This window comes from Rhinopithecus bieti, unplaced genomic scaffold (assembly GCF_001698545.2).
Source record: "Rhinopithecus bieti isolate Rb0 unplaced genomic scaffold, ASM169854v2 scaffold_20579, whole genome shotgun sequence".
NCBI classification, from domain to species: domain Eukaryota; kingdom Metazoa; phylum Chordata; class Mammalia; order Primates; family Cercopithecidae; genus Rhinopithecus; species Rhinopithecus bieti.
In genome coordinates, this window is record NW_016810413.1 from 444,496 (window position 1) to 468,846 (window position 24,351).

Consider the following 24,351-nt stretch of genomic DNA (forward strand, 5'->3'; position numbering starts at 1 on the left):
AAAAAAAAAAAAAAAAAAAAAAAAGTAAAGGAACAAAAGAATGGCCACTCTGCAGGCAGAGCAGCAGCTTGGGCTGCTGCACTAAGAATACTTGCAATTATTTCTTGATTCTATGCTAAACAAGGGGTGGATTCATGAGTTTTCTGGGGAAGGGGTGGGCAATTCCCAGAACTGAGGGTTCCTCCCCCTTTTAGACCATATAGTGTAACTTTCTGAAATTGCCATGGCATTTGTAAACTGTCATGGTGCTTGTGGGAGTGTTCCTCTATCATGCTAATGCATTATAACTAACATACAACAAGCAGAGAGGAGGGCCAGAGGGCACTTTCGTCACCATCTTGGTTTTAGTGGATTTTGGCCAGCTTCTTCACCACAACTTGTTTTATCAGCAAGGTCTTTGTGACCTGTATCTTGTGCCGGCCTCCCATCTCATTCTTTGACTAAGAATTCCTTAACCTCCTGGGAATGCCGTCAAGTAGATCTCAGCCTTATTTTACCCAGCCCCTATTCAAGATGGAGTTGCTCTGGTTTGAACGCCTTTGAGAAAAATACTCCACTAGAGAGTAGTGCTTGTCTTGCTGGAATCTTTTCCTCAATACCCAGATTCTATTACGGTCTTAGAGCAGAGAAGCCACAAACCTACAGAAGATGAATCACAGAGGCTGGTGGCGAGCTCAGGACAGACACCACATTTCCCAACTCTCAGAGTTAGAACTGTGAGATTCAGATGAATGAATAAAATATAAATGATGGGGAAAGTAAAATAAAATGCAGACTGCACAAAGTTGAAATGGAATCATGACAACCAATCCTTAATCTGTTTGCTATTAGGGTGGAGAACAAGATTGCATTCTGTTCCTCTGGAATTCAGACACACTTTCTGATATTTAAAGGAATACAAGGAAAGCTCACACAGGCTGAGCTGGGTCTCTTTATAGTGTAAATATCTTTCCAATGGGGAAAAAAAAATACTGAAAGATGGTAAGTTTGTCTTCTGACAGTATTTCCCAGACGTTTTTCTAGTGTTAACAAAGCTCTCTTGGAGTGTAACTATTTCTGAGGAGTGGTAACTTTAAAGCAAAAGGAAGGAAAATTTCAATAAGAACGAAGCTGCCCCGATTCTCCCTTTATTTTTAAACAGAACCATAAAAGGGCAGCTAACGGAAATATACTTAAGTGGCATTAATTCATCCTTAAGAGAACTCTCAAAGAGTTTTATTGCCACATAAGCTATAAACCAGCAGGAGAGGAAAGCAAAAAAAAAATAAGTCTGGGGAGACATCTTGTGTAAGAAAGTGAGCAGGTGGTCAATAATGTATTCTTGGCTGGTTTCCACAGCAAGGAGACAGAAATTCATGGCAAGCATGTGGCCCACAAAACAGACCATCACAGAGAAAAGAATTATGGAACTTTGCAAAATGCTGTTGAAGAGTTCACTTGAATATGAAATAATAAAATGCTCATCTCCCCTCCTTTTTATCAACACCCATCCCATTTCATGTTAATACTCGACTCCAATAACCTACTGCCTGACTATGTCCCATCCCTGGCATGATTAAAGACAACAACAACAAAAATAACTAAGATAGACAGGGCCAACGACATGAGTTTTTAGACCTAAAAGTAACATTGGGGTCACTTAGTCTAACAATCTTGGTTTTACAAACAAGGAAATGGGTCTTAGAGGTTACTTTTGTAGAGAGAGGGAACTTCAGAGATTTTTCCTTGCAATGAGAAGTCTTAAATTGCATATTCAGACTGGAGATTTAGGAAAATGCCTCTATGATCCTGTCATTCAGCTCAAGCCAAGTCTAAGACATTTATCATAGGTATAAAGAGAATCTTACAAGCATCCTGAAAATCAGTAAAAGTTATCACTGATCTCAAGAATATTTTACCATCGGTCAACACTTCATCATTCTTTACAGAGCTTTTAAAATAAAGAAAAAAATAGCACTCTTTGTTAATTTCTAAGAAAGAATGGCTATTATGTAGGATTTTCCATTCTTGAAGCTGGCAGGAGACCTCAGGACACAAAATCAGGAGAGTGAAAATGAAAACAGTAAGCAGGGGGAAGAGTAACATCGATCCAGTGTTCAGGTGCTCTCTCAGCCATCACACTACCAAGATGGTACTTCAACATTTAGAAAAGGGGTAGGCAGGATGAAAATGGTGCCATTTGGCAAGGATTTGTCAAGACTACTTTGTGCACAGTTACGAACTAAGTGCAAAGAGAATTCCCAAAGATAAAGTTTTGATTCTATTCCCCCAGACACTTAAGTGAGCTGTTACATGGCATGTCTTTCCCCAAACCAGCTTATAGAATTTATCACCAAGAATTAGTTTTTCAAAATAAAATGCATTACAGATTTGCTTCACTTAGGGGGAAATTTACCCTTTGTATTTCAACAAATGTCTATGGCTAAATATTGTTTGAGATTTATTTGGCATTTTAGACGTGAGGATACTACTTTTCACTGTGTATAAAAAGAAGTATATACTGAATTGAGTCTGTGTTTTTTCATACACAAAATTATGTAAAGGTCTATGGGTAAGGAATGAATCTTTTAGATATAACTCTTTAAATATGGTAAACAACAAATAAATGTTTGTTGTAGCAATATTATTATTCAAGTCCCCCAAAACAGCATGGAAAGATAAAGCTAAAAAAGTGATTGTAAGCTGATTATTTTGCTGACCTAAAGGTTTATATATATATTACTTGTGGATTTTACTTCCTTCAGCAGTAAAAGACAGCCTACATTCTGTAGTCACTCCCACAAGGGCAACCTGCTGCTATCACCTGGCAGAAATGTCTTCAGTTCTCTGAATTTCAAAGCCAAAGCCCTTTGCAGTTAATACAAAGAAGGCTCCCCAGCGTGGCCAGTTTTTCTGGGGGAAAGGGAGCAAGAAGAGATCCAGCCTTTGAACTAGTGTTTGCATGTGGCAAACAGGTGGGAGACACACTGCACTGAAATGGGCAAGCCAACACAATATTTGTTACTTACTTATTAGAAACTATCTTTACCTTGCCTTTCTTCAGACAAAGAGAACTTCAGAGATTTTTCCTTGCAATGGGAAGTCTTAAATTGCATACTCAGACTGGGGATTTAGAAAAATGCCTCCACGATCCTGTCATTCAGCTCAAGCTAAGCCTAAGACCTTTAACATAGATATAAGTAGAATCTTAAAAGCATCCTGAAAATTAGTAAAAGTTATCATTGATCTCAAGAACATTGAGCCAGGGGACAATCGGTCAGCCTAGTTTTCAAAACAGGTCTGGAACAGTGTAAAAACAAAAACCTTACAAATTCTTCAAGATGATACTGCAGTGAAGCAAAGTGTCATGGAACGTGTGCTCAAGATCCCATCTGTTATTACCACTGCTCCTCCTCCACCACCACCACCGTTTTCTTTTTCTTAATTTAAATAATAGCTAACACTTATAAAGTGCTTACTATATTAGACACTGTTGTAAGCACTTTACTTGTATTAATTCCCTTAATCTTCTCAAAAACCTCATAAGACAGGTAATGTTATCATCAGCAGCAATTTATCAAAAAGAAACCAAGGCACAGACAGGTTAAGTAACTTGCTTAATATTACACAGCTAATAAATGATGGAATCAGGATTTAATTCAGGCAGTTTAGCTCAAACTTTCTGCTCCTGCTAACTTCGTTGCAAACTCTAGTCAGCCAACTGGACTCATTCATGCCTCTCGCTACTTCCTCTAGGCACTGGGCTTCTACAACCCCCCACTCCCCATCTAATTCACTCCCTTCATTTTACAGTTTAGTAAAAGGAGGCCCTGAAAGGTTTACAAGGATATCATGACAGAGAAGTTTACAGAGAAGACTCCAAGTCTCCCATATCCAGTTCAGTGCTCTACTCACACTCTAAGTCCTAAGAAATAACATTTGTGATCCATGTTTATCAATGAAATTCCATATGTTCCAGTAAGTTCTGGTGCCTTGTAATGAGTTTTGCTCATAAAAAGAAAAGTCCTTTACACTCTCAGCGTCCTTAACTAATATATCCTGAAGACCTGGCATCTGTTACATAATACTCTGCCCTTTCCTTTCTCCACTTCCATTTTTCTTTGAAAAATGTTCAGTGGATTAACTGTGAAAACCTTATGATTTTTCCTCCCAGACACCACATCCATCTCTCTATCCCTCAAAATAAATTCCACCCCTTAAATAAATGGAACTTCCAATACCAAGATAGCTGTGGTTTGGTTGCTCTCCAAGCTTTGCCTTTGTTCAAAGGGCAGGATGTTACCACGCAGGCTAATTATCTAGATGGAGCTGTGGTTGAAAAGTGGTGGATTTTAGAGACTGCCCTCTCTGTGGATGATGATTTATCACAATTGAGTATTTTAGGCTTAGCCCCAGTTTAGAACTAAATTTTTTTTAATTTAAATTCATTGTTGGGAGCAGTCCTGTGGAATGACTTCTGCTACTCTTGAACCATGCAACAAGGAAAGAATAAATCCACATTTTCACTGACCAAGAAATTGTCAAGATTTTTTAGCTCTTTTATAATTCAGAAATTGTGGACTAAATTATTGCAACTTTAGTAGGACTGCCATTCTGACTGAATGGTGTCTTTGTGTGTGGTGGTGGGTGAGGGGGTAGGAGGAACCAATTTTAGAAAACATTGAATAATTATTTTTATTTTCCAAGTGCTATTGATATGATTTAATGTTCTCCCCATGTAAGATAGAAATCTTATGGCTTAACTTTTTAATATCAAGTCATTCAGGGTTATATGATTCAAAATAACCTTAGCTAAATAAAACTTCAACAATTGGACCCCCAAGAAATGTACTATAAAATTTATATTTTATATAACATATTATAGTTGTTTGCTCTAAATAAATATTTTTATGATGTCCAGTTTAATGGATTACATTAGATGAAATTTCCCCACACATCTCTCCCTTGCAAAAGGCCTGAAAACACTTATTTTATATTGTGTTGGTTACACAAACTGTACTAGTGCAGAGAAAACAGAAAGCTGTCCATGTAAATAACAGTGTTCCGCAGTCCTTCTAGAGCCATACCAAGAAGGAACTCACCTTGCCGTGTATCGCCAGGTCCAAGGAATGGCAAGGACCTTATTCTTGCAGAGCCCTCACAATCCCCTACTTTACTGTAGAGCTGCCTCTGGATGTTAGATCTTCCATTTTTCTTACAAAATTTTTGTTGCTCCTAAAGCATGATTATGTCACACTCATTAACTACCTATTTCCCCTTTCCAACCTGCATACTTTGTATTTGTCATTCTTATGACTGGAAGCCTACATCAATATTTGCTGAATGACTGCAGGAATTTTTGAGCACACACATTGTAGGAAGTTATTATCTTTCATAGCCACTTTTTAAAGGTTTCTCAGTAAGCTCCACATTTGTATTCAACCTTTGAATGTGGTAAGAAAAAAAAAAAGTCATGTATTATTATTATTATTGTCCCTAAATTGTGTTTCTTATTTTCCCCCTTTGGTTTCTGGACAAGTACAGCTTATTTGACCAGAGGAATATTTATGGGGGATAGGGGGTGTACAAACTCTCCATCCTTATTCCATAGCCAACTGTAAGAAGGCAGAGTGCAATATTGAAAAGTAACTGTAAGTATGAGATTGATCTAACTTTCTGACATACAAAGGCTTGAGTGCCTAAGTTGGAGATGGAGTCTTGCTCTGTCACCCAGGCTGGAGTGCAGTGGTGTCATCTCCGCTCATTGCAACCTCCACCTGCTGGGTTCAAGCAATTCTCCTGCCTCAGCCTCTGAGTAGCTGGGATTATAGGCATGCGCCACCATGCCTGGCTAATTTTTGTATTTTTAGTAGAGATGGGGTTTTGCCATGTTGGTCTGGCTGGTCTCAAACTCCTGACCTCAGGTGATCAGCCCGCCTCGGTCTCCCAAAGTGCTAGGATTACAGGCATGAGCCACTGTGCCCAGCCCCTAAAATTATGTATTTGTGAAGTGTGGATATGTTCTTCACATTCACAGTTACAAGAAAACTTTAGAAGTAGAAGGGACCTCAAAGTCATATAGCCAATGTTCTCATTCTGCAAATGAGGGAATTGATGCCCAGACAGGATAGGTGACTTACTTGGGTCAGAACTAAAACTTAGGTATTTTCTGCTCTGAAAACAATGATGCTTTCATATTATGGAAAGAAAAAAATATATATTCTACTTTAGAATTTCTTTTTTAGGGGTTCTCTCAAGTCTTTTATAAACTGTTTAGCAGCCAACACTATTCCAGTTAGAGAAACAAAAAAATTAATTGCAAACTTCAAATATGTGAGCTATTATTTTAAGAAAAATATTCTCCAGATGTTTCCCAACTCCTTTGAGAATGGAAAAAAGGCAATGAGCTTACAGTTCAGCAGAAGAGATTCAGATTAGATATTAGGAAATCTAATGTGAAATCCTACAATTGGTTACTAGGGAATATTGTAAAATCTCCTCTGGAGAACCTTTGGAATGTGGTGGTTGGCCATTCATTTCAGAGGCATTATGTGTGTGGCTCATTTCTAGAGCTGGGGGCACAACCTAATTGACTTCTCAAGTTTTGTTGGTCCCATGAGGTAATTATCTGACTATAGCTAGTACATGGGGGTAATTGGCTGCTCTCAATTACAGAATTCAGGATTTGTTAGTGAAGCATATAATTTAGGCTGTTTTACATTTATAGCCATCCTGGTAGATGTAAATGAGCAGAATGACCAAAACCAGTGAATGTGTATTTGATGGTCTTGCCCACTGCCTCCATGTGATTGATTGACCAGAATCTGACAGGCTTATTTATTTGGGCTCTCTATTAGTCCATTTTCACACTGCTATAAAGAACTACCTGAGACTGAGTAATAAAGAAAGGGGGTTTAATTGACTCACAGTTCCGCATGACTGGGGAGGCCTCAAGAAACTTATAATCACGATGGAAGGAGAAGGAGAAGCAAGAACTTTCTTCACAAGGTAGCAGGAGAGAGAGAGAGAGCGTGCTCGCAAGGTATGGGGGTTGGGGGGAACTGCCAAACACTTTTAAACCATCAGATCTCATGAGAACTCACCATCATGAGAATGGCACAGGGTAAACCACTCCCATGATCCAATCACATCCCACTAGGTCCCTCCCTTGACATGTGGGGATTATAATTTGAGATGAGATTTGGGTGGGGCCACAGAGCCAAACCCTATCAGGCTCCATCTCAGCATATTTACCTTGCCAGTGGCTTTGTGACTTAATTAATATTTTAAGCGTGTATTCCTAGTCAGAAAAGCAAAGAGTAAGGAAGCCTGTCTAAGAGCTTGTCTTATGTAACAGAAGAATTCCTTATTTCACGCAAAAAGAGGGCTTTGATATTTGGAGGACAAGATGGAGAAAACTGACAGTACAGTTAGATGGATCTGTACCTTGTAAAACAAAGCTGGAACTTTGTCAGCTAATATATTGGATGGCAGCTCCTACAAGTAATCAAGTAACAGTTTTCATTTTTTGACTCGGAATTTAACAGGAATAACTGTATACAGTCTTGAATTTCAGTAAAATAATCAATCCTATAAATACAGGATGGGGACATTATCAATTAGAAACTGAAATGTCAAAAAAGACCTAAGAAATGGATATGGGATTAATGATATAATGTATTTGAAGTACAGTTATGTGTCATTTAACAATGGGAATATGTTCTGAGAGATGCACCATGAACTGATTTTGTCATTGTACAAACATCATGGAGTGTCACAAACCTAGATGGTACCACTTGCTACATATCTAGGCTATGTGGCATAGCCTATTAATCCTAGGCTACAAACCTATATAGCATGTTACTGTACTGAATACTGTAGGCAACTGTAACACAATGGTAAGCATTTGTATATCTAAATATATCTAAACATAGAAAAGATAATGCATTGCACCACAGACAGTATGATAGCTAAGACCTCACTAGGCAACAGGAATTTTTCAGCTCCATTATATTCTTATGGGACCACTGGCATAAATAGGGTCCTTTGCTGACTTAAGTGTCGTTATGCACCTCATGACTATATAGTACCTGGGACTTTTTTCCAGTAAATAAAAAAACAACGTTGAGATAATGCTGAGTTACTTACCTGAGGGTGATTGATCAATATAGTTAAAGAGTTGTTAATATCTCTAATACTAATCAATTTTGCAACAAAGGTACATATCCTTTATCAGATGACCCTAAGGTGGGCTTATTTGAAAATGATCTTAGCACAACAATAAAAGGACATGTGCCCATCTTTTATCTTATGGCCAAATTTTGGGATTCATTTTCTCAACATGCCCTCCTTTCCTCCACCACTAATAGTAAGCTACATGTGCACCTCCATATATGAATCAAAAAAGGTAAGTCTCTCTAAAAGTTGCTTAGACAATTTAAAAAGCAACAAAACTGTACAAGATAATGAGCTGCTTTTTAAATGTTCCCATCATTATTAATATCCAAGTTAAAAATAGGAGGACTTTCTATCAACAACCTCTGTAGGCAGAATTTTAATTGGGGAGTGAAGCTGAATTCGATATTTTTGAAAGCCCCCCTATCAACACACTAAGAATCTGGACTGTGAGGATCTATCAGTAAATACGAAGAAGTCAAATTCTTCTTGTCCTCAGAAAGCTTACAATCATGTTTAGTCTAATGGACAAAAAACAACAAGAAAAAAAACGTAAGCCTGGTTACAGTCACATCTGACTTTGTATTTAACTTTAGGAGAATAATGATGATGGAGGTGGGGAAGCCTTCACAGAAGAGGCAGGAATAGAGTTGGTCTGGAGGAAAGAAGGTGTGATAGGCTGAGTTGTGTCCCCCAGAATGCATATGTTGAACCCCAAGTACCTCAGAATGTAAGCGTATTTGAAAATAGGGCCTTTAAGAGGAAATTAAATTAAAATGAGGTCACTAGGATGACCGGTGTGGCTGGTAAATAAGAAGAGGCAAGTAGGACACAGACATATGGAGAAAAGACTGTGAAGACGCAGGGAGGTCTTATGTTCGTCTTATGTGTAAACTGTAACCAGTTTCCATGGAGCTTTGGTGGAGGACAATTCCTTTCCTGGGAGGCCAGGCTGCAGGAGATTCCTCTTGAATACATTAACTCCTGTCTCTAAGTGGTGATGTGGTAGACACAAATTAATCATGCCGTGATGGCCACCCTCTCTTCCCAGAAACTGTGAGAGAGGCTTTGTGATGAGGCTAGGCTTCTCTAGGGTTCCTGTTACCTTGTACCTCCATGTTATTCTCTACCCATTCCCAGCAAGGGTAATCCACCTACACCTCCCAGACTGTCCCAGGCCCAATACTCCTAAATTTCCTGAGTCCCAGTTCCTTGGGCCCTGTTCTCCATTATAAATCAATCATCTGTCATACAAATCTTTGGACTGTGGGTAAGTCACTTAGCTTCTGTAGGCTTCTGGCTTTTCTGCTGCAAGATAGTCATAAAATCTGGCTATTGAGGAAAAGAGCCCTCCAAAAGAGGCATTACCGTCTAGTGGACTATTTTCATTTATTCCTTATTTTGTTTGCTTACAATTCTGGAACTTTAACAGAAATTTCAGGCACACAGCAGACCTATGGAGGAGGTATTTTGAGTTTTAATGCCACCCTACTTATATCACACTGGCATTTCCTTCTTGCTTTACAAGAAGTTTGTCCCTGAACCAGTGAGAAGGAAGATGATTTTGATTCAGTGTCCCACTGTGGCCTCTGAAGGACATTAGTCTTTACTGTGTTTCAAGTTCAAAGTGATCTGATGAGATTGTAAGCATCAGATGGGACTCAGAAACCTGGGAAAGGGCAAAGAATCAGGGAAGCCACAGGAAAAAGAGAAAGGGGGAAAATATAGAAAGTCTGATAAGGAAAGGAAGGACTGGTTTCTTTGTATTTTTTTTTCACGTCTGTCTTTGCCTTGGATTGACATTGAGGCAGAAGTGACCTTTAAGTTGTGCCTGAATCCTCTACAGCTCCTAGCATGGCAGTTCAAAATNAAGTCTATAAGCCAAGGAGAGAGGCTCCAGCAGAATCCAACTCTGCCAATATTTTGACCTTGAACTTCAATGTCTGTAGAACCGTGAGAAAATTAATTTCTATTGAGCCACCCAGTCTGAGATACTTTGTTATGACAACCATAGAAAACTAATGGTAGGACTGAAATCTACAGAGAAATAAAAGGAAAATAATTATCTTCCAGGAAAAAAGAATATGGTAAATAAAGAATTCAAAATGAGGTCAGGCATGGATGAAGAACATACTTTTGAAATGAGTCTATATTATGAAAGGTACCTTCAACTAACATTGTAGTAAATAGGACCCTCCTTTTTTCCCCATACATTGTCTTAAGAGAGATAAATTTCTCAACCTTCACATCTGTATCCAAAATTTACTTCCTCAGATGTCGTTCCCTACTATTCTTTCCAAAACATCGGAGTGCTTCCACTCCGTCATTCTTGATCCCTTTACCCTGCTGCTATACACTGAATGTTTATGTCCCCAAATTCATATGTTAAAATATGACCCCCACAAAGTGATGATATTAGGAGGTGGGGCCTATGGGAGATGATTAGATCATGAGTGCAAAGTCCTTAAGAATAGAATTTGTGCTTCTATAAAAGAGACTCCAGAGAGCTCCCTTGCCCCTTTTATCACGTAAGGACACAGCAAAACGGTGTCATCTATGAACCAGAAAGTGGGTTCTCACTAGACACCCAATCTGCTGGCACCTTGATCTTGAACTTCCCAGACTCATGAACACTAAGAAATTGCTGTTCTTTATAAGCCTATAGTATTTTTGCTATAGCAGCCCTAATAACTAAGACACCCACAATTGCTTTTTCACAGCACTCAAACCTGAAATTATAAAATTTATTTTTAACGTTTATCACCTATCTGTCCACACTAGAATGTGAGTTCAATAAGACCTCCACTCTCTAATTCACCACTGTATCTCCAATACTCAGAACATTTCCTAACAATTTGTAAGTGTTTAATAGATATATCTAATGAATGAATTGCCCTGAGAAGTACAATCAAGAGAGAATTTTCTTTGAGTGGCATGGAAAAACCAGGAAGGCAATTCTGGTGAACACTGGAAGAGGATTCTGCCTGACCTTCCCTTCCTTTAGGGTGGCAAATCTGAGGCTCTTGAGAGACTACAAATCTTGTACAAGTAGGAGGCACAGAGGACCAGCCCAGGAGCTGATTAGAGAGGCTTGTACACACCACACACAACAGAGACACACATAGGCTGGGCGCGGTGGCTCACACCTGTAATCCCAGCATTTTGGGAGGCCGAGGCAGGTGGATCACGAGGTCAGGAGATGGAGACCATCCTGGCTAACACGGTGAAACCCCGTCTCTACTAAAAATACAAAAAATTAGCCGGGCATGGTGGTGAGCGCCTGTAGTCCTAGCTATGGGATGCTGAGGCAGGAGAATGGCGTGAACCTGTGAGGCAGAGCTGCAGTGAGCGGAGATCGCTCCACTGCACTCCAGCCTGGGCGACAGAGCGAGACTCTGTCTCAAAAAAACAATCAAAAACAACAAACAGAGACACACACACATACACAAAGACATGCTGTGTTAGCCTATGTGAAAGGGAAAGTTGGATTCAAGGCAAGGACCAACAGATTAAATGTTTAAACATTCTTCTGTATAGTAAGCCAAAGTATCATGAGGATAAATGTACAAATAGAATGCTGAGGAGCATCCAAAATAATATATCTATCACATTATTCTGTTAATATATATATCATATTATTCTGTTATATACATTACAGGTCATATGAGGAATCTGAAACTCTCTGAAGCCCTGACCAAATGTAGGAAGCCATTTAGCGTTGTTCAAGATGTCTAGGATTGGTAATTCTTGACACATGAATGAATGACTGCCTTGGTGCCTTGGTTCAGCTGTTCTTTTCCTAAATCATTTTTAACAAGTACATTTAATGGCCATTACTGTTTTATTCATGTTAGGTTATCATTATTGCAGTTAACCTCACATTTACTTTGCTAGTATCCTTCTCTGAAAATGTTTGACATTTTAGTTGGTTTTGATTTGTCTTTCTGGTCACACTCCATTAATAATAACTTAAATGTGAATAGTCCTTTTCAGCTTACAAAGAATTCATATTATCATTTCTACCTCTGAACAGCTCTGAGGGATAGACAGAGATTATAATTTCTATTTTATAGGTAAGAAAACTGAGCCTTAGTGAAGATAAGGGACTTGTCCAAGGTCATAGGCATGAAGAATGGCAGAGTCAAAACTTAAATACAAGTCTTTTGACTTATTTGACAGTGCTTTTGTCACATGACATGACACCCATCACTAAGCCAGCTTGGCTGGCAAAGATTCAATGTTTACATATGTTTAGATATGCTTATGTTCAAGAACACAAACACACACACACCCAGCTGTCAAACAAATAGAAATCAAAGAAAATATTAAGGAGAACTCACAATATTATTGTGCTCCACATTCCCAGAAAGAGAGGCATGAAAACCCACTACCACAATTTCTTCCCAGCAAAATTTCGCAGGTTCCTTCTTTCTCGCCAGGTGTTTGTATAAAGTTACCCAAATTTGATGTTCTTTTTAGTGATTTGGGAGAACCATCACACCACTTTGACCACCAAAAATATCCTCAGGGACAGGAGAAAATTAGTAGGAATAAGTAAAGTGGTAAATTCTAACCAGGGCCCTTACATAAATATTCAAGTTAAAACTGAACAAAGTTTATTTAGATAAAGAGCCAGAGAAATGGCAGATGGCAGACCTAAGGAGCTGGTTTACAGGAGAGAAAGGCCAAGCCTACGAGAGGAAATAATTCAACTGGTATTCTTCCAGGCATTTCATCTCCTTCCAGTTTTCCAGTATTTCATTAGATTGTCCTGGTTTAAAGATTATTAAGTATAATCCAACACATCCACTGAATTGATGGAAGAGTGAAGGGCCAAACATGCTAGCTTATTATTAAAGACTTTACCACAAGTCTGGGGCTCAATAACCAAATTCATTCATTCCCAAAAGTAGAATTAAGCACCAGCTTATACATTACCAGATATTACCACACATTTCTGGTATAGACTAACACTTTCAGATCTCTAGTAACTGTATTGCAGACATTGAATGTTAAAGCTAAACAAGACTTAAGAGAACCTCCAAGTCTTATTTTAATAAATGAAGAACTTAAAGAATCTGTTTAGATACACATAACTAGACAAGAAATAAGTACTGATCTTTGAATGAAAAAAGCAAAAAATAGAAGTGTGTATAGTATACTGCAACTTATGTTTGAAAGGGATGTATATTACATGTGCATATCCACAGACTATCTGAAAAATATGAGGAAAAATTGTTGCTTCAAATATAAGGGATTTTAGATACTGGAGAACAGAAGTAGGAGGAAAATTTACTTTTTGCTAGATATCCTTTGCCTCTCAATAACAGTTTGCACATCTGTCACCCCTACTAAGAGTACAAGCTCCTTGATGGTAAGGCTCACTGGCCATATTATATTCATCTTAGTATTCCCAAATGGGCCTAGCAACTGTTTTTTCATTTTCCAGAGGAAAATGATTAGTTAGTATATTTAGAAAATTGTAAAGCATTGAACTTTGTGATAGGGATTCATTTTAAGTATTTTCTTAGGTGCTTTTATTAACCAATCTTTTGTAGCCTGTTTACACTCTTGGCATTACCCTTGAATAGGATATTGCAAAATCAACGCACATTTTCTAAGAAGTGGAAAACTATGACCCAGAATTAAGTAAGACAAAAGCAAAGAAAACAACTCCTGTGAGAATGGAAATTGAATATAGACAGAAGTTTTTTCAAAGTTTTCCAGAAGATACTTACATTAAACATTGTGAGAAACTTGCCACTTCTCTCTCTCTCTCTCCAGCATTATGATGACATGGCCCTTAAGATTCAAATTTTCATTAAGTCCCTTAATAAAGTGTGAGCATGTAATGGGTGTATGCCCAGTGTTAGTACTACAGGGGACAGGGCTGGGCAGGCAGAATATTGAACAGACCTACGTGTGTACCACACTTGCCCTCTAGTGTGCATTTGCCAACAATGCACTTATCTGGCTGTCTGGTTTTAGGCCTAGGGCGTTTCCAAACAGAGGTCTTTTCAAGCTGGTTTTTATAAACAGATAAGCCCCATTTATATTAATTCTGTTTACTGCCAATTTGTAAAGAGTGCTATTAATGGGCTTAGAAACAGCATATTCTTATCAATAGTTAAACATCTCCCTCGTATTTATACAACTAATTTGCTTCGTAAACTCCTTTCTTTCATAAAAGAACAAAAATAGACTTTAACGGTCCAATTAACCAATTTCTAAACTAATGAATTCATAGTATTTAAATACAAGAAATAAAGGTGCATAATTATGACAGTGATTTTTAAAGTATTTCATACTGTCATATGAAGAGGCATTTTTCTCTTCAATTCAGAAGACTTCTGCAGTCTTTGTTGCAGTTTGCTCTTTACATTTGTTTGTGACTACATCAAAGCAGCCCTCATCTGGCAGATGAAAAATCTCTACTGTAACATAAAGCCTATAAATTATTAACTGTTTCCATTTAGAATATAATTTTGGCACTTACTAACAAAGCCTAACTTGTCACCAGTTTTGCCTCCTTTTATCAGAATGTATTCTGTTAGGATTAGATTTCATGCAAATGTAGACTTCCCAAACTAACAGTGACTTAAAGAAGATAGAACTTCACTTCTCTCTTGGGTAAACAAAGTCCAGATTTAAGGATTGGTATGGCATCTTGTATTCAACCAGGACTGAGGTTTCTTCTAGCTTGTTTTGTCATCTTCTGTGCACTGCATTCACCTCATGGTCCAAGATGTGTGGTCCCTTAATAAAGGGACCTAAAAAATATGTTTTTAAATATGTTTTAAAATATTCCCTAAAAAAATATGTTTCCAGCAACATATCAGCAATCCAGTCAGAAGGAAGGAGGAAGGGGAAGACATGCCCACTCCTTTTTAGGATTCTTCCTGGAATGTACACCCATGACAACTACACACAATTGGCCAGAATGGCTGAAATGGCCCTGCCTGGCTGAAATGTCTTCATTCTGGGCTGCTCTACTCCCAAGTGAAGATGGGAAAACAGGGGAAGAAAGGCAGAATCGATATGGGGGACAACCAGTAGTCTCTCCCATAGTCTGTGTTCCCACCAATTGCCTTTATTTGACAGATTCCACTCTTCTCTATTTTTCATTTGTTTGTTTTCTATAGAAAGGTAGCATTTTCCTTTTCATTTGCCTTCTATCATGAAGTTCTGATGTTAAAGACTGTTTCCCTTTTATTCCCCGCTTCTATCTCTAAATAAACTCAAGTCACCTGGCCTTGCAGAGTTTCACCAAGTTGGTGCATTGGTTCCTCCCACAGGTGATGGCTGTGCTGCCTGGCCCTCTGCAGCTGCTGGGAGTGCTGCTTACCATTTCCCTGAGCTCCATCAGGCTCATTCAGGCTGGTGCCTACTATGGGATCAAGCCGCTGCCACCTCAAATTCCTCCTCAGATGCCACCACAAATTCCACAATACCAGCCCCTGGGTCAGCAAGTACCTCACATGCCTTTGGCCAAAGATGGCCTTGCCATGGGCAAGGAGATGCCCCACTTGCAGTATGGCAAAGAGTATCCGCACCTACCCCAATATATGAAGGAAATTCAACCGGCGCCAAGAATGGGCAAGGAAGCAGTACCCAAGAAAGGCAAAGGTAATATCATACTCTCAGGCTGTTATAAAACAACAGCTTTCCCAACCTCTAAATTATGGGATCAGAGGGGGAAGATCTATTTGAGAAACTTTAGTTTTAGAATTTGTTATTGGCATTTTTAAAATGCCTACTGTGTTCTAAACCATATTCTTGAAAAGTTCAAACCTTAAAGATACAGATAAGATTACCATTTATGTTTTGCTTTATTATTTTAACTAGCATCAGATTATATAAAATATGTTAAATCACAAATAGTCTATCCTCTTATTATTTATTTATTCAAACATTCAGCAACTATCTATAGGGAGCACCTATTTGTGTCAGGCTCTGGGTCAGATGCTGGGAGCTAAAGCAGTGAAAACAAAGAAAGGTGACAAGTCAGTCTTCTGAACTAAGAGAACAGTGTTGTAAGGACCTGCTGTGTTAAAAGAAAAGTCACATGAAAGCATTTTGCGAACAAAGTATTAGATAAGTGCAAGTGTTTTTAATACTACTCTAATTACATATGTCAATCAATAGATCAACAGAAGGAAACTAAGAGTACAGACTGCATCTAGGGATGACACCTGAAAATCTCTCCTGTTGCTTTCTTGGCATATTTATTTAGCACCTACAAAATGCCCCTCAGTGTGATAGACACTTGACAATAAATTCATTTGGTTTGTCTGGAGTTCTCAGAAACCTAGCATTTGCTGCATCAGAGGAGCAATTACCTTTGAGTAAGTGGAGCCAGTCCCACTAATCCCTACAATGGCAGGAAGCTCCACCTCTGGAGAACTACTGGATTTGGAACTTAGAGGCCTAGATGCCTGGATGCCAGAAATGAGAGAGACCTAGTCATTTGACCTTTCTGAGCCTATTTTTCTTCATTTGTAAAATAAGATTGTTGAGAGAATCAGTGACATACATGCTAAGTAAAGTGCTGAGTAAATGCTAAAGCACCATAGGAAACTGGAGTTGCTACGACTGCTCATTCAACAATCCTCAGTAAGAACAGAATGTGTTCCAGGCACTGTGCTAGACACCAGGGATTCCTGATTCATCTCTCCTACTCTTCCCCAAATAACTCAATACAGTAACTATACAATTCACTGGTTAGAAATAGCATGCCTGAATAGTACTATAATCATATCTATTCACATAAAGAAAGTATTACTGACTTTCTTCTCTTTAGGAGCTCGTACTATACTTAGAAGATTATCTCAGACATTTCTTTTCCTTCCTTTATTGAATGGCTTGCCTGGCCTTTGGCACTTCTTGTACTTACTCTGATGGGTACTCATATTTTAAAAGAATATGAATTCTCTGTTTGTATTTTATTCCCGGACAGTAAGTCAGTGAAAAGTACAATGGTCAGGATTAAGGTGCAACTAGTGACATAAGCATTATGTCAAGAAGATATTGGGACCATACATTTCATTTCTCCATGTTATCCATTAGTCCCAGCAGCATGGGAGATCCAGAGTTGTGTTTATCTGAAAGGCACAGCATGTTCATTATAACAGCGTGTGCTGTGTATTTCAATAACAATTTGAGAAACGGTGACACCTTTCACATTTAATCTTGTAGCGTGGCTGTCTTATTCTTATTCTTGTGTGTAGACAGGCAAGCAGAGATGCTGATGGCTTAAGGGACCCAGTCACGATCTTATGCCAAGACCAGAAAGATAAGCAGAGCTTCTTGCTCCTAAACCAAGCTCTCGACTTCATCCATACTGTTTATCATTCTAAAATATCTTACTCAGCTCTCCTACTTAAAAGCCAGATTTGCATATGAGAAAGTATTTGTTAAATTAATGAACTAATATTCGAGGCTTAGGAAATCCCACAGCACATTGAAGAAATTAAGCAAATCTACTGATTCTAAAGGTAAGATGTTATTGAACCACACACAAAATAAAATAACTCTATTCTTTCCTTTTATATTCCACATCATACTGTATTTAAGCATAAGAGGAAATATTTTGGCCATAAATTATTATATTTAAAAACTTTGCCAGGCACAGAAAGAAAAATCCTGCATATTCTCACTTAAATGTGGAATCTAAAACAATCGAACTCATAGAAACCCAGAGGAGAACGGTGGTTACCAGAGGCCTTGGGGTGGGGTAGGAGGGAGAGAATGGAGAGATGATGATGAAAGGTTTAAAGCCTCAGTTAGGCAGGAGAAATAAGTTGTTTTTTGGATATCTATTGCATAGCATAGTGAGTATAGTTAATAATAATGTATTACACACTTCAAAATCACTGAAAGAGTAAATTTTAAATTTCTCACCAGATAAAAATAAGTATTTGAAGTGACATATATTTAGCTTGATTTAATTACTCCACATTGTATTCATGACTCATAGTATCACTTTGTACCCCACAAATAAAATACAACTATAATTTGGATAATGACTCCAATATTGTTTAAAATACACACACACACACACACACACACACACACACACACACACACACACACCCAGAACAAATGAGATGAAAATATATATACATGTTAAGTGGTTATCTCTGAGTAGTGGGCTTATAGGCAAATTTGATTTTTCTTTATACATCTTTGAATCTTCCAAATTCACTATAATAAACACACCATAGTATCTCCAAGTTTTATACTTGGAAAATGTTTCTTCATTACTTTTAGCTTCTTTACTTAACCAGTGCTGATACAAGCAGCTTCACATATCAGTTATCAAAAAATACCTCAAATACATAAAAAAAATTGTCAGCTTGATTTTTCTTTCTTATTTATTTTTTTCTTTTTGGAGACGGAGTTTCGCTCTTTCATCCAGGCTGGAGTGCAGTGGTGCAATCTCGGCTCACTGCAACCTCTGCCTCCTGGTTTCAAGTGATTCACCTGCCTCAGCCTCCCAAGTAGCTGGGACTACAGGCACGTGTCACCACACCCAGCTAATTTTTGTATTTTTAGTAGAGATGGGGTTTTGCCATGTTGGCCAAGCTGGTCTCAAACTCCTGACTTCAGGTGATGCACCTGCCTGGGCCTCCCAAAGCTGTAGGATTATAGGCATGAGCCACCATACTCAGACTGATTTTTAAGTTCTAGAAGATGAGCATATTATTCCCAGTCTTTCCTCTTGAAAAGTATTAGGCAAATGTGTCAGAAATAAATAATGGTTGTCAGTACTTCATTGATGTGAGAGACAATCTACTAATCAATCTCTCTCTCTCCTCCCATACCCCTTCTCTCTCTTCTCTTCCCAGTAGAAATACCATTAGCCAGTTTACGAGGGGAACAAGGTCCCCGTGGAGAGCCTGGCCCAAGAGGACCACCTGGGCCCCCTGGTTTGCCAGGTCATGGGATACCTGGAATTAAAGGAAAACCAGGGCCACAGGGATATCCAGGAGTTGGAAAGCCAGGTATGCCTGGAATGCCAGGGAAGCCAGGAGCCATGGGCATGCCTGGGGCAAAAGGAGAAATTGGACAGAAAGGGGAAATTGGGCCTATGGGGATCCCAGGACCACAGGGACCTCCAGGGCCTCACGGACTTCCTGGCATTGGGAAGCCAGGTGGGCCAGGGTTACCAGGGCAACCAGGACCAAAGGGTGATCGAGGACTCAAAGGACTACCAGGACCTCAAGGCCTTCGGGGTCCTAAAGGAGACAAGGGCTTCGGGATGCCAGGTGCACCAGGCGTAAAGGGCCCTCCAGGGATGCATGGCCCTCCCGGCCCTGTTGGACTGCCAGGAGTGGGCAAACCAGGAGTGACAGGCTTCCCTGGACCCCAGGGCCCCCTGGGAAAGCCAGGGGCTCCAGGAGAACCTGGGCCACAAGGCCCTATTGGGGTACCAGGGGTTCAAGGACCTCCTGGGATACCCGGAGTTGGAAAGCCAGGCCAGGATGGGATCCCAGGCCAGCCAGGATTTCCAGGTGGCAAAGGGGAGCAAGGACTGCCAGGGTTACCAGGACCCCCAGGCCTTCCAGGGATTGGGAAACCAGGCTTCCCAGGACCCAAAGGTGACCGGGGCATGGGAGGTGTTCCTGGGGCTCTTGGACCAAGAGGGGAGAAAGGACCAATAGGTGCCCCAGGAATAGGGGGTCCTCCAGGCGAGCCAGGCCTGCCTGGAATCCCAGGTCCTATGGGCCCTCCAGGTGCTATTGGTTTTCCTGGACCCAAAGGAGAAGGTGGGATTGTAGGGCCACAGGGGCCACCAGGTCCCAAGGGTGAGCCAGGGCTTCAAGGCTTCCCAGGAAAGCCAGGTTTCCTTGGTGAAGTAGGGCCTCCTGGCATGAGGGGTTTGCCAGGTCCCATAGGGCCCAAGGGGGAAGCTGGGCTCAAAGGTGTGCCAGGACTCCCTGGTGTTCCAGGGCTTCTTGGACCTAAGGGAGAGCCAGGAATCCCAGGGGAGCAGGGTTTACAGGGCCCCCCAGGTATCCCAGGGATTGGGGGCCCTAGTGGCCCCATTGGACCACCTGGGATTCCAGGCCCCAAAGGGGAGCCCGGCCTCCCAGGGCCCCCTGGGTTCCCTGGTATAGGGAAACCCGGAGTGGCAGGACTTCATGGCCCCCCAGGGAAGCCTGGTGCTCTTGGTCCTCAAGGCCAGCCTGGCCTTCCAGGACCCCCAGGCCCTCCAGGACCCCCAGGACCCCCAGCCTTGATGCCCCCTACACCACCACCCCAGGGAGAGTATCTGCCAGATATGGGGCTGGGAATTGATGGTGTGAAACCCCCCCATGCCTACGGGGCTAAGAAAGGCAAGAATGGAGGGCCAGCCTACGAGATGCCTGCATTTACCGCCGAGCTAACCGCACCTTTCCCACCGGTGGGGGCCCCAGTGAAGTTTGACAAACTGCTCTATAACGGCAGACAGAACTACAACCCGCAGACGGGCATTTTCACCTGTGAGGTCCCTGGTGTCTACTACTTTGCATACCACGTTCACTGCAAGGGGGGCAACGTGTGGGTTGCTCTATTCAAGAACAACGAGCCCGTGATGTACACGTATGACGAGTACAAAAAGGGCTTCCTGGACCAGGCGTCTGGGAGTGCAGTGCTGCTGCTCAGGCCCGGAGACCGGGTGTTCCTCCAGATGCCCTCAGAACAGGCTGCAGGACTGTATGCCGGGCAGTATGTCCACTCCTCCTTTTCAGGATATTTATTGTATCCCATGTAAAAAAAAAAAGAAAAGAAAAGAAAGAGATTTTATAGAAGAAAAGAAAATGATGCACCAAAAAATCCAAATGAAAAACGTTAATTGCTTCAAAACATTTATATAGTTGGAAAGTTATATTTAAGTGAAAATTTGGACCATCGTGTACAAATAAAAACTAAGATGCATGTTTAATACTCCACACAGCAGCCTGTAATTGAGAATGATGGGATAGATTTATGTATCAAGTACTGACACTTGGTTGTACCCACTGGAATCATATTAGCTGTTACATGTTACATGCTTCCACAATAACCTGCTTATTCAGATCAGTCAAAATATATCAGTATGAAAGATCATAGCTAATGAAAGGCACTCACTCATATTGTTTACTTTAAAATATTTATAAATATGCCTTAAAGAAATATCAGTGATAACAATTACATACCGTATTTACTTGCTTAATTTCCTCTGTATTTGTGTAGATACCTTGACATGGAATGTATGGTGGGGAGACCTGTAGTGTTACTGCCCCAGTGGGAGGGGGCCCTGGGGACCCTGGTAATGCTTTAGTCAAAGGGATATCTCTCTCATATCAGAGGCTGTGTCTTTTAGTAACAGGAGTCCTCATCAGAATTGCGTGTCTATTTTCTCTAAAAGAATGGGTGAACCAATCGGCCATTATGAATTTACTCAGTGCCTTCTCTGTACCTAGCACTGGGTAAGACATTTTCGTGGAGCATTAGACAGTAACCCTCAAGCAGCTAGAGAACCAGACGGGAGACATGAGCAGTAATTAACTCACCAGAGTTTCTATTTCATTTTTTTTTTCTGTGACTTTTTTTTCTATTTTCTTTCCTCCATGTAATTTTCACTATGGCCCAACTAATATAAACACCTGGAAATTACAAGGAAAAAAACTCTTCCTCCAATTGAACTTTCCAAATTTGTGGAATATTTATTTGTAATAGCAGTTATCAGTTATGCTTATATAGCATTAAAAATTCTCCTCCTTTGACCACACACACAACCACAGTGTGGTTCTAATCATGGAGATATCAGTAATTTTTAGTAACTGTGAATTTTGAAGACATATCTCTGTTTAGTATGTATGCAAATTAATGTATAATCTGAGGTTCCAAAGTCAATTTTTTTTTTTTTTTTGAGATTCAGTCTCACTCTGTCACCCAGGCTGGAGTGCAGTAGCACGATCTTGGCTTACTGCAACCTCCACCTCCTGGGTTCAAGCAATTGTCCTGTCTCAGCCTCCTGAGTACTGGGACTACAGTCTTGCGCCACCATGCCTGGCTAATTTTTGCATATTTAGTAAAGATGGGTTTTCACCATGTTGGCCAGGCTGGTCTCGAACTCCTGGCCTCAAGTGATTCACCTGCCTCAGCCTTCCAAAGTGCTGGGATTGCAGGCGTGAGCCACCGCACCCAGCCAAAGTCAATTTTCAAAATCCAAGCCATACTTTATTGGTGAGGGGGGAGTTTCAGAATTACACAGAAAAATTAATGTTTGAAAAAAATAATTCTGAAATTTCGAATTTAAAAACAGATGTGCTGCTTCCGGGTATAGGAAGTAAAATTATAGGAAAAGAACTGTTTCTTTAGAAGCGGACTGTAGAAGGGCAATGTAGAATGTCAAAGGGCAACAAGAGCCCGTGTTTTTAATGTCATCCTGTACTTGGCACAAATCAAAGGCCAATATAAGTCTAAAAAGGAGAAATAAATATTTTTCCAGGTTTTTGCTTGGGCACATACTAACTACTTTGGGCATCCTCATCTGATCTCAAAACACCGAAAACCCATTTTGAGCTTGCTATTAGCCTGCTGCTGACTCTATTAGTCACCTGAAGCAATAATGTGGGGTTATGGTGGTGGAATCTTGTATCTTTTTGTCAAAAATAAAACCGTGAGTTAAGGGGATAGATATAGATGGAAAAATACACAAATAAATACGGTATGAAAACACATAGAAATGTGTCTTTGTCAAATCTGAATCATTATTACCATCACAAAAATCCTTCTCTTGGCCAATATCTCATTTCCCTATACAGTATACAAGCACCGTTTCTTCTCAATTTTTAAGAAGAGAAATTAGTCCATTACCACAGGGGTTCTTAGTCACCACTAATTATACAACAATCTTTTCCCAACAAAAAGATGACCTCCACAACCTTTGTTTTCAAAGCAGACAGCATTTATGTGGCCAAATATCCTTTGGGTTGTTCTTGAGGATACTGGTTTTGGGCTGACGACTATGGGGGAAACATGGATCCACTGGCTCCTTCTGCTAAACAGCCACATTGAAATGGTTTTAAAGCAAGTCAGATGAGGTGATTTGTAAAATGGTATTTATCTGTACATGTATGGGCTTTTAATTCCCACCAAGCAAGAGAGAAATTATCTTTTTAGTTAAAACCAAATTTCACTTTTCAAAATATCTTCCAACTTATTTATTGGTTGTTACTCAATTGCCTATATATGTGTGTGTGTGTGTGTATGCGTGTGCATGTGTGTGTATGTGTATTACCAGACATAGGTTTCTAACTTTTAGACACTAGAGGAGCAACATCTACGTCAAATACTGTGCATTCTACAATGGTGCTAATCTCAGACCTAAATGATACTCCATTTAATTTAAAAAAGAGTTTTAAATAATTATCTATGTGCCTGTATTTCCCTTTTGAGTGCTGCACAACATGTTAACATATTAGTATAAAAGGAGATGAAACAACCACATGTTCTAAAGTCTAGGGATTGTGCTATAATCCCTATTTAGTTCAAAATTAACCAGAATTCTTCCATGTGAAATGGACCAAACTCGTATTATTGTTATGTAAATACAGAGTTTTAATGCAGTATGACATCCCACAGGGGAGAAGAATGTCTGTAGTGGGTGACTGGTATCAAATATTTTACAGAATACAATGAATGGTGAACAGACTGGTAACTTGTTTGAGTTTCCATCACAGATTTGAGACTTGTCAATAGCAAATCATTTCTGTATTTAAATTTTTGTACTGATTTCAAAACCATCATTAAATATCTTTAAAAGTGTGTTTCTCATCTTGTTCATATCATTCAGTTGACGCTGAACCTCACAAGCATTTTTAAATTCCTACTCTTATGAATTAGCTGCTGAAATAGAGACCTAAAATAAGCATAGCTTACACGAACAATTTATTCCTCTTTGACATAAGAGCTCCTAGGATAAGCAGTCTAGGACTCACATGGTAGTTCCAATCAGGACCCCAGGCTCCTTCCATCTTATTGCTCTTCTACCTCAAGGCTGTTGCCCTCATCTCCATGGTCCAGGATACTAACCATCAGTCACATTCTATCCCCAGGGAGGATGAACAAAGCAGGAAGGACAGGACACGCTTTTTGCTTTAAAGAACTCAACCTAGTAGCTGCTTGGATCACTCTCTCCCACATCCCTTGGCTCCAAATTTAGTC

General features: G+C 39.9%; 1 protein-coding gene across 5 annotated transcripts in view; it reads left to right on the forward strand.

Annotated features, from left to right (window-relative positions):
* COL8A1 (collagen type VIII alpha 1 chain) overlaps positions 1-23,951 on the forward strand; it is a 157,479-nt gene extending 133,528 nt beyond the window's left edge. For 3 of the 5 annotated variants that reach the window (XM_017891925.1, XM_017891924.1, XM_017891927.1), the window contains 2 exons: positions 15,450-15,780; positions 19,002-23,951. In XM_017891925.1, the coding sequence (XP_017747414.1) occupies positions 15,450-15,780; positions 19,002-20,911 (2,241 nt within the window). In that variant the 3' untranslated portion in view covers positions 20,912-23,951. The remainder of the gene's footprint in view (positions 1-15,449; positions 15,781-19,001) is intronic. The other 2 variants (XM_017891926.1, XM_017891929.1) reach the window with 1 other exon arrangement.
* Positions 23,952-24,351: the final 400 nt, after the last annotated feature.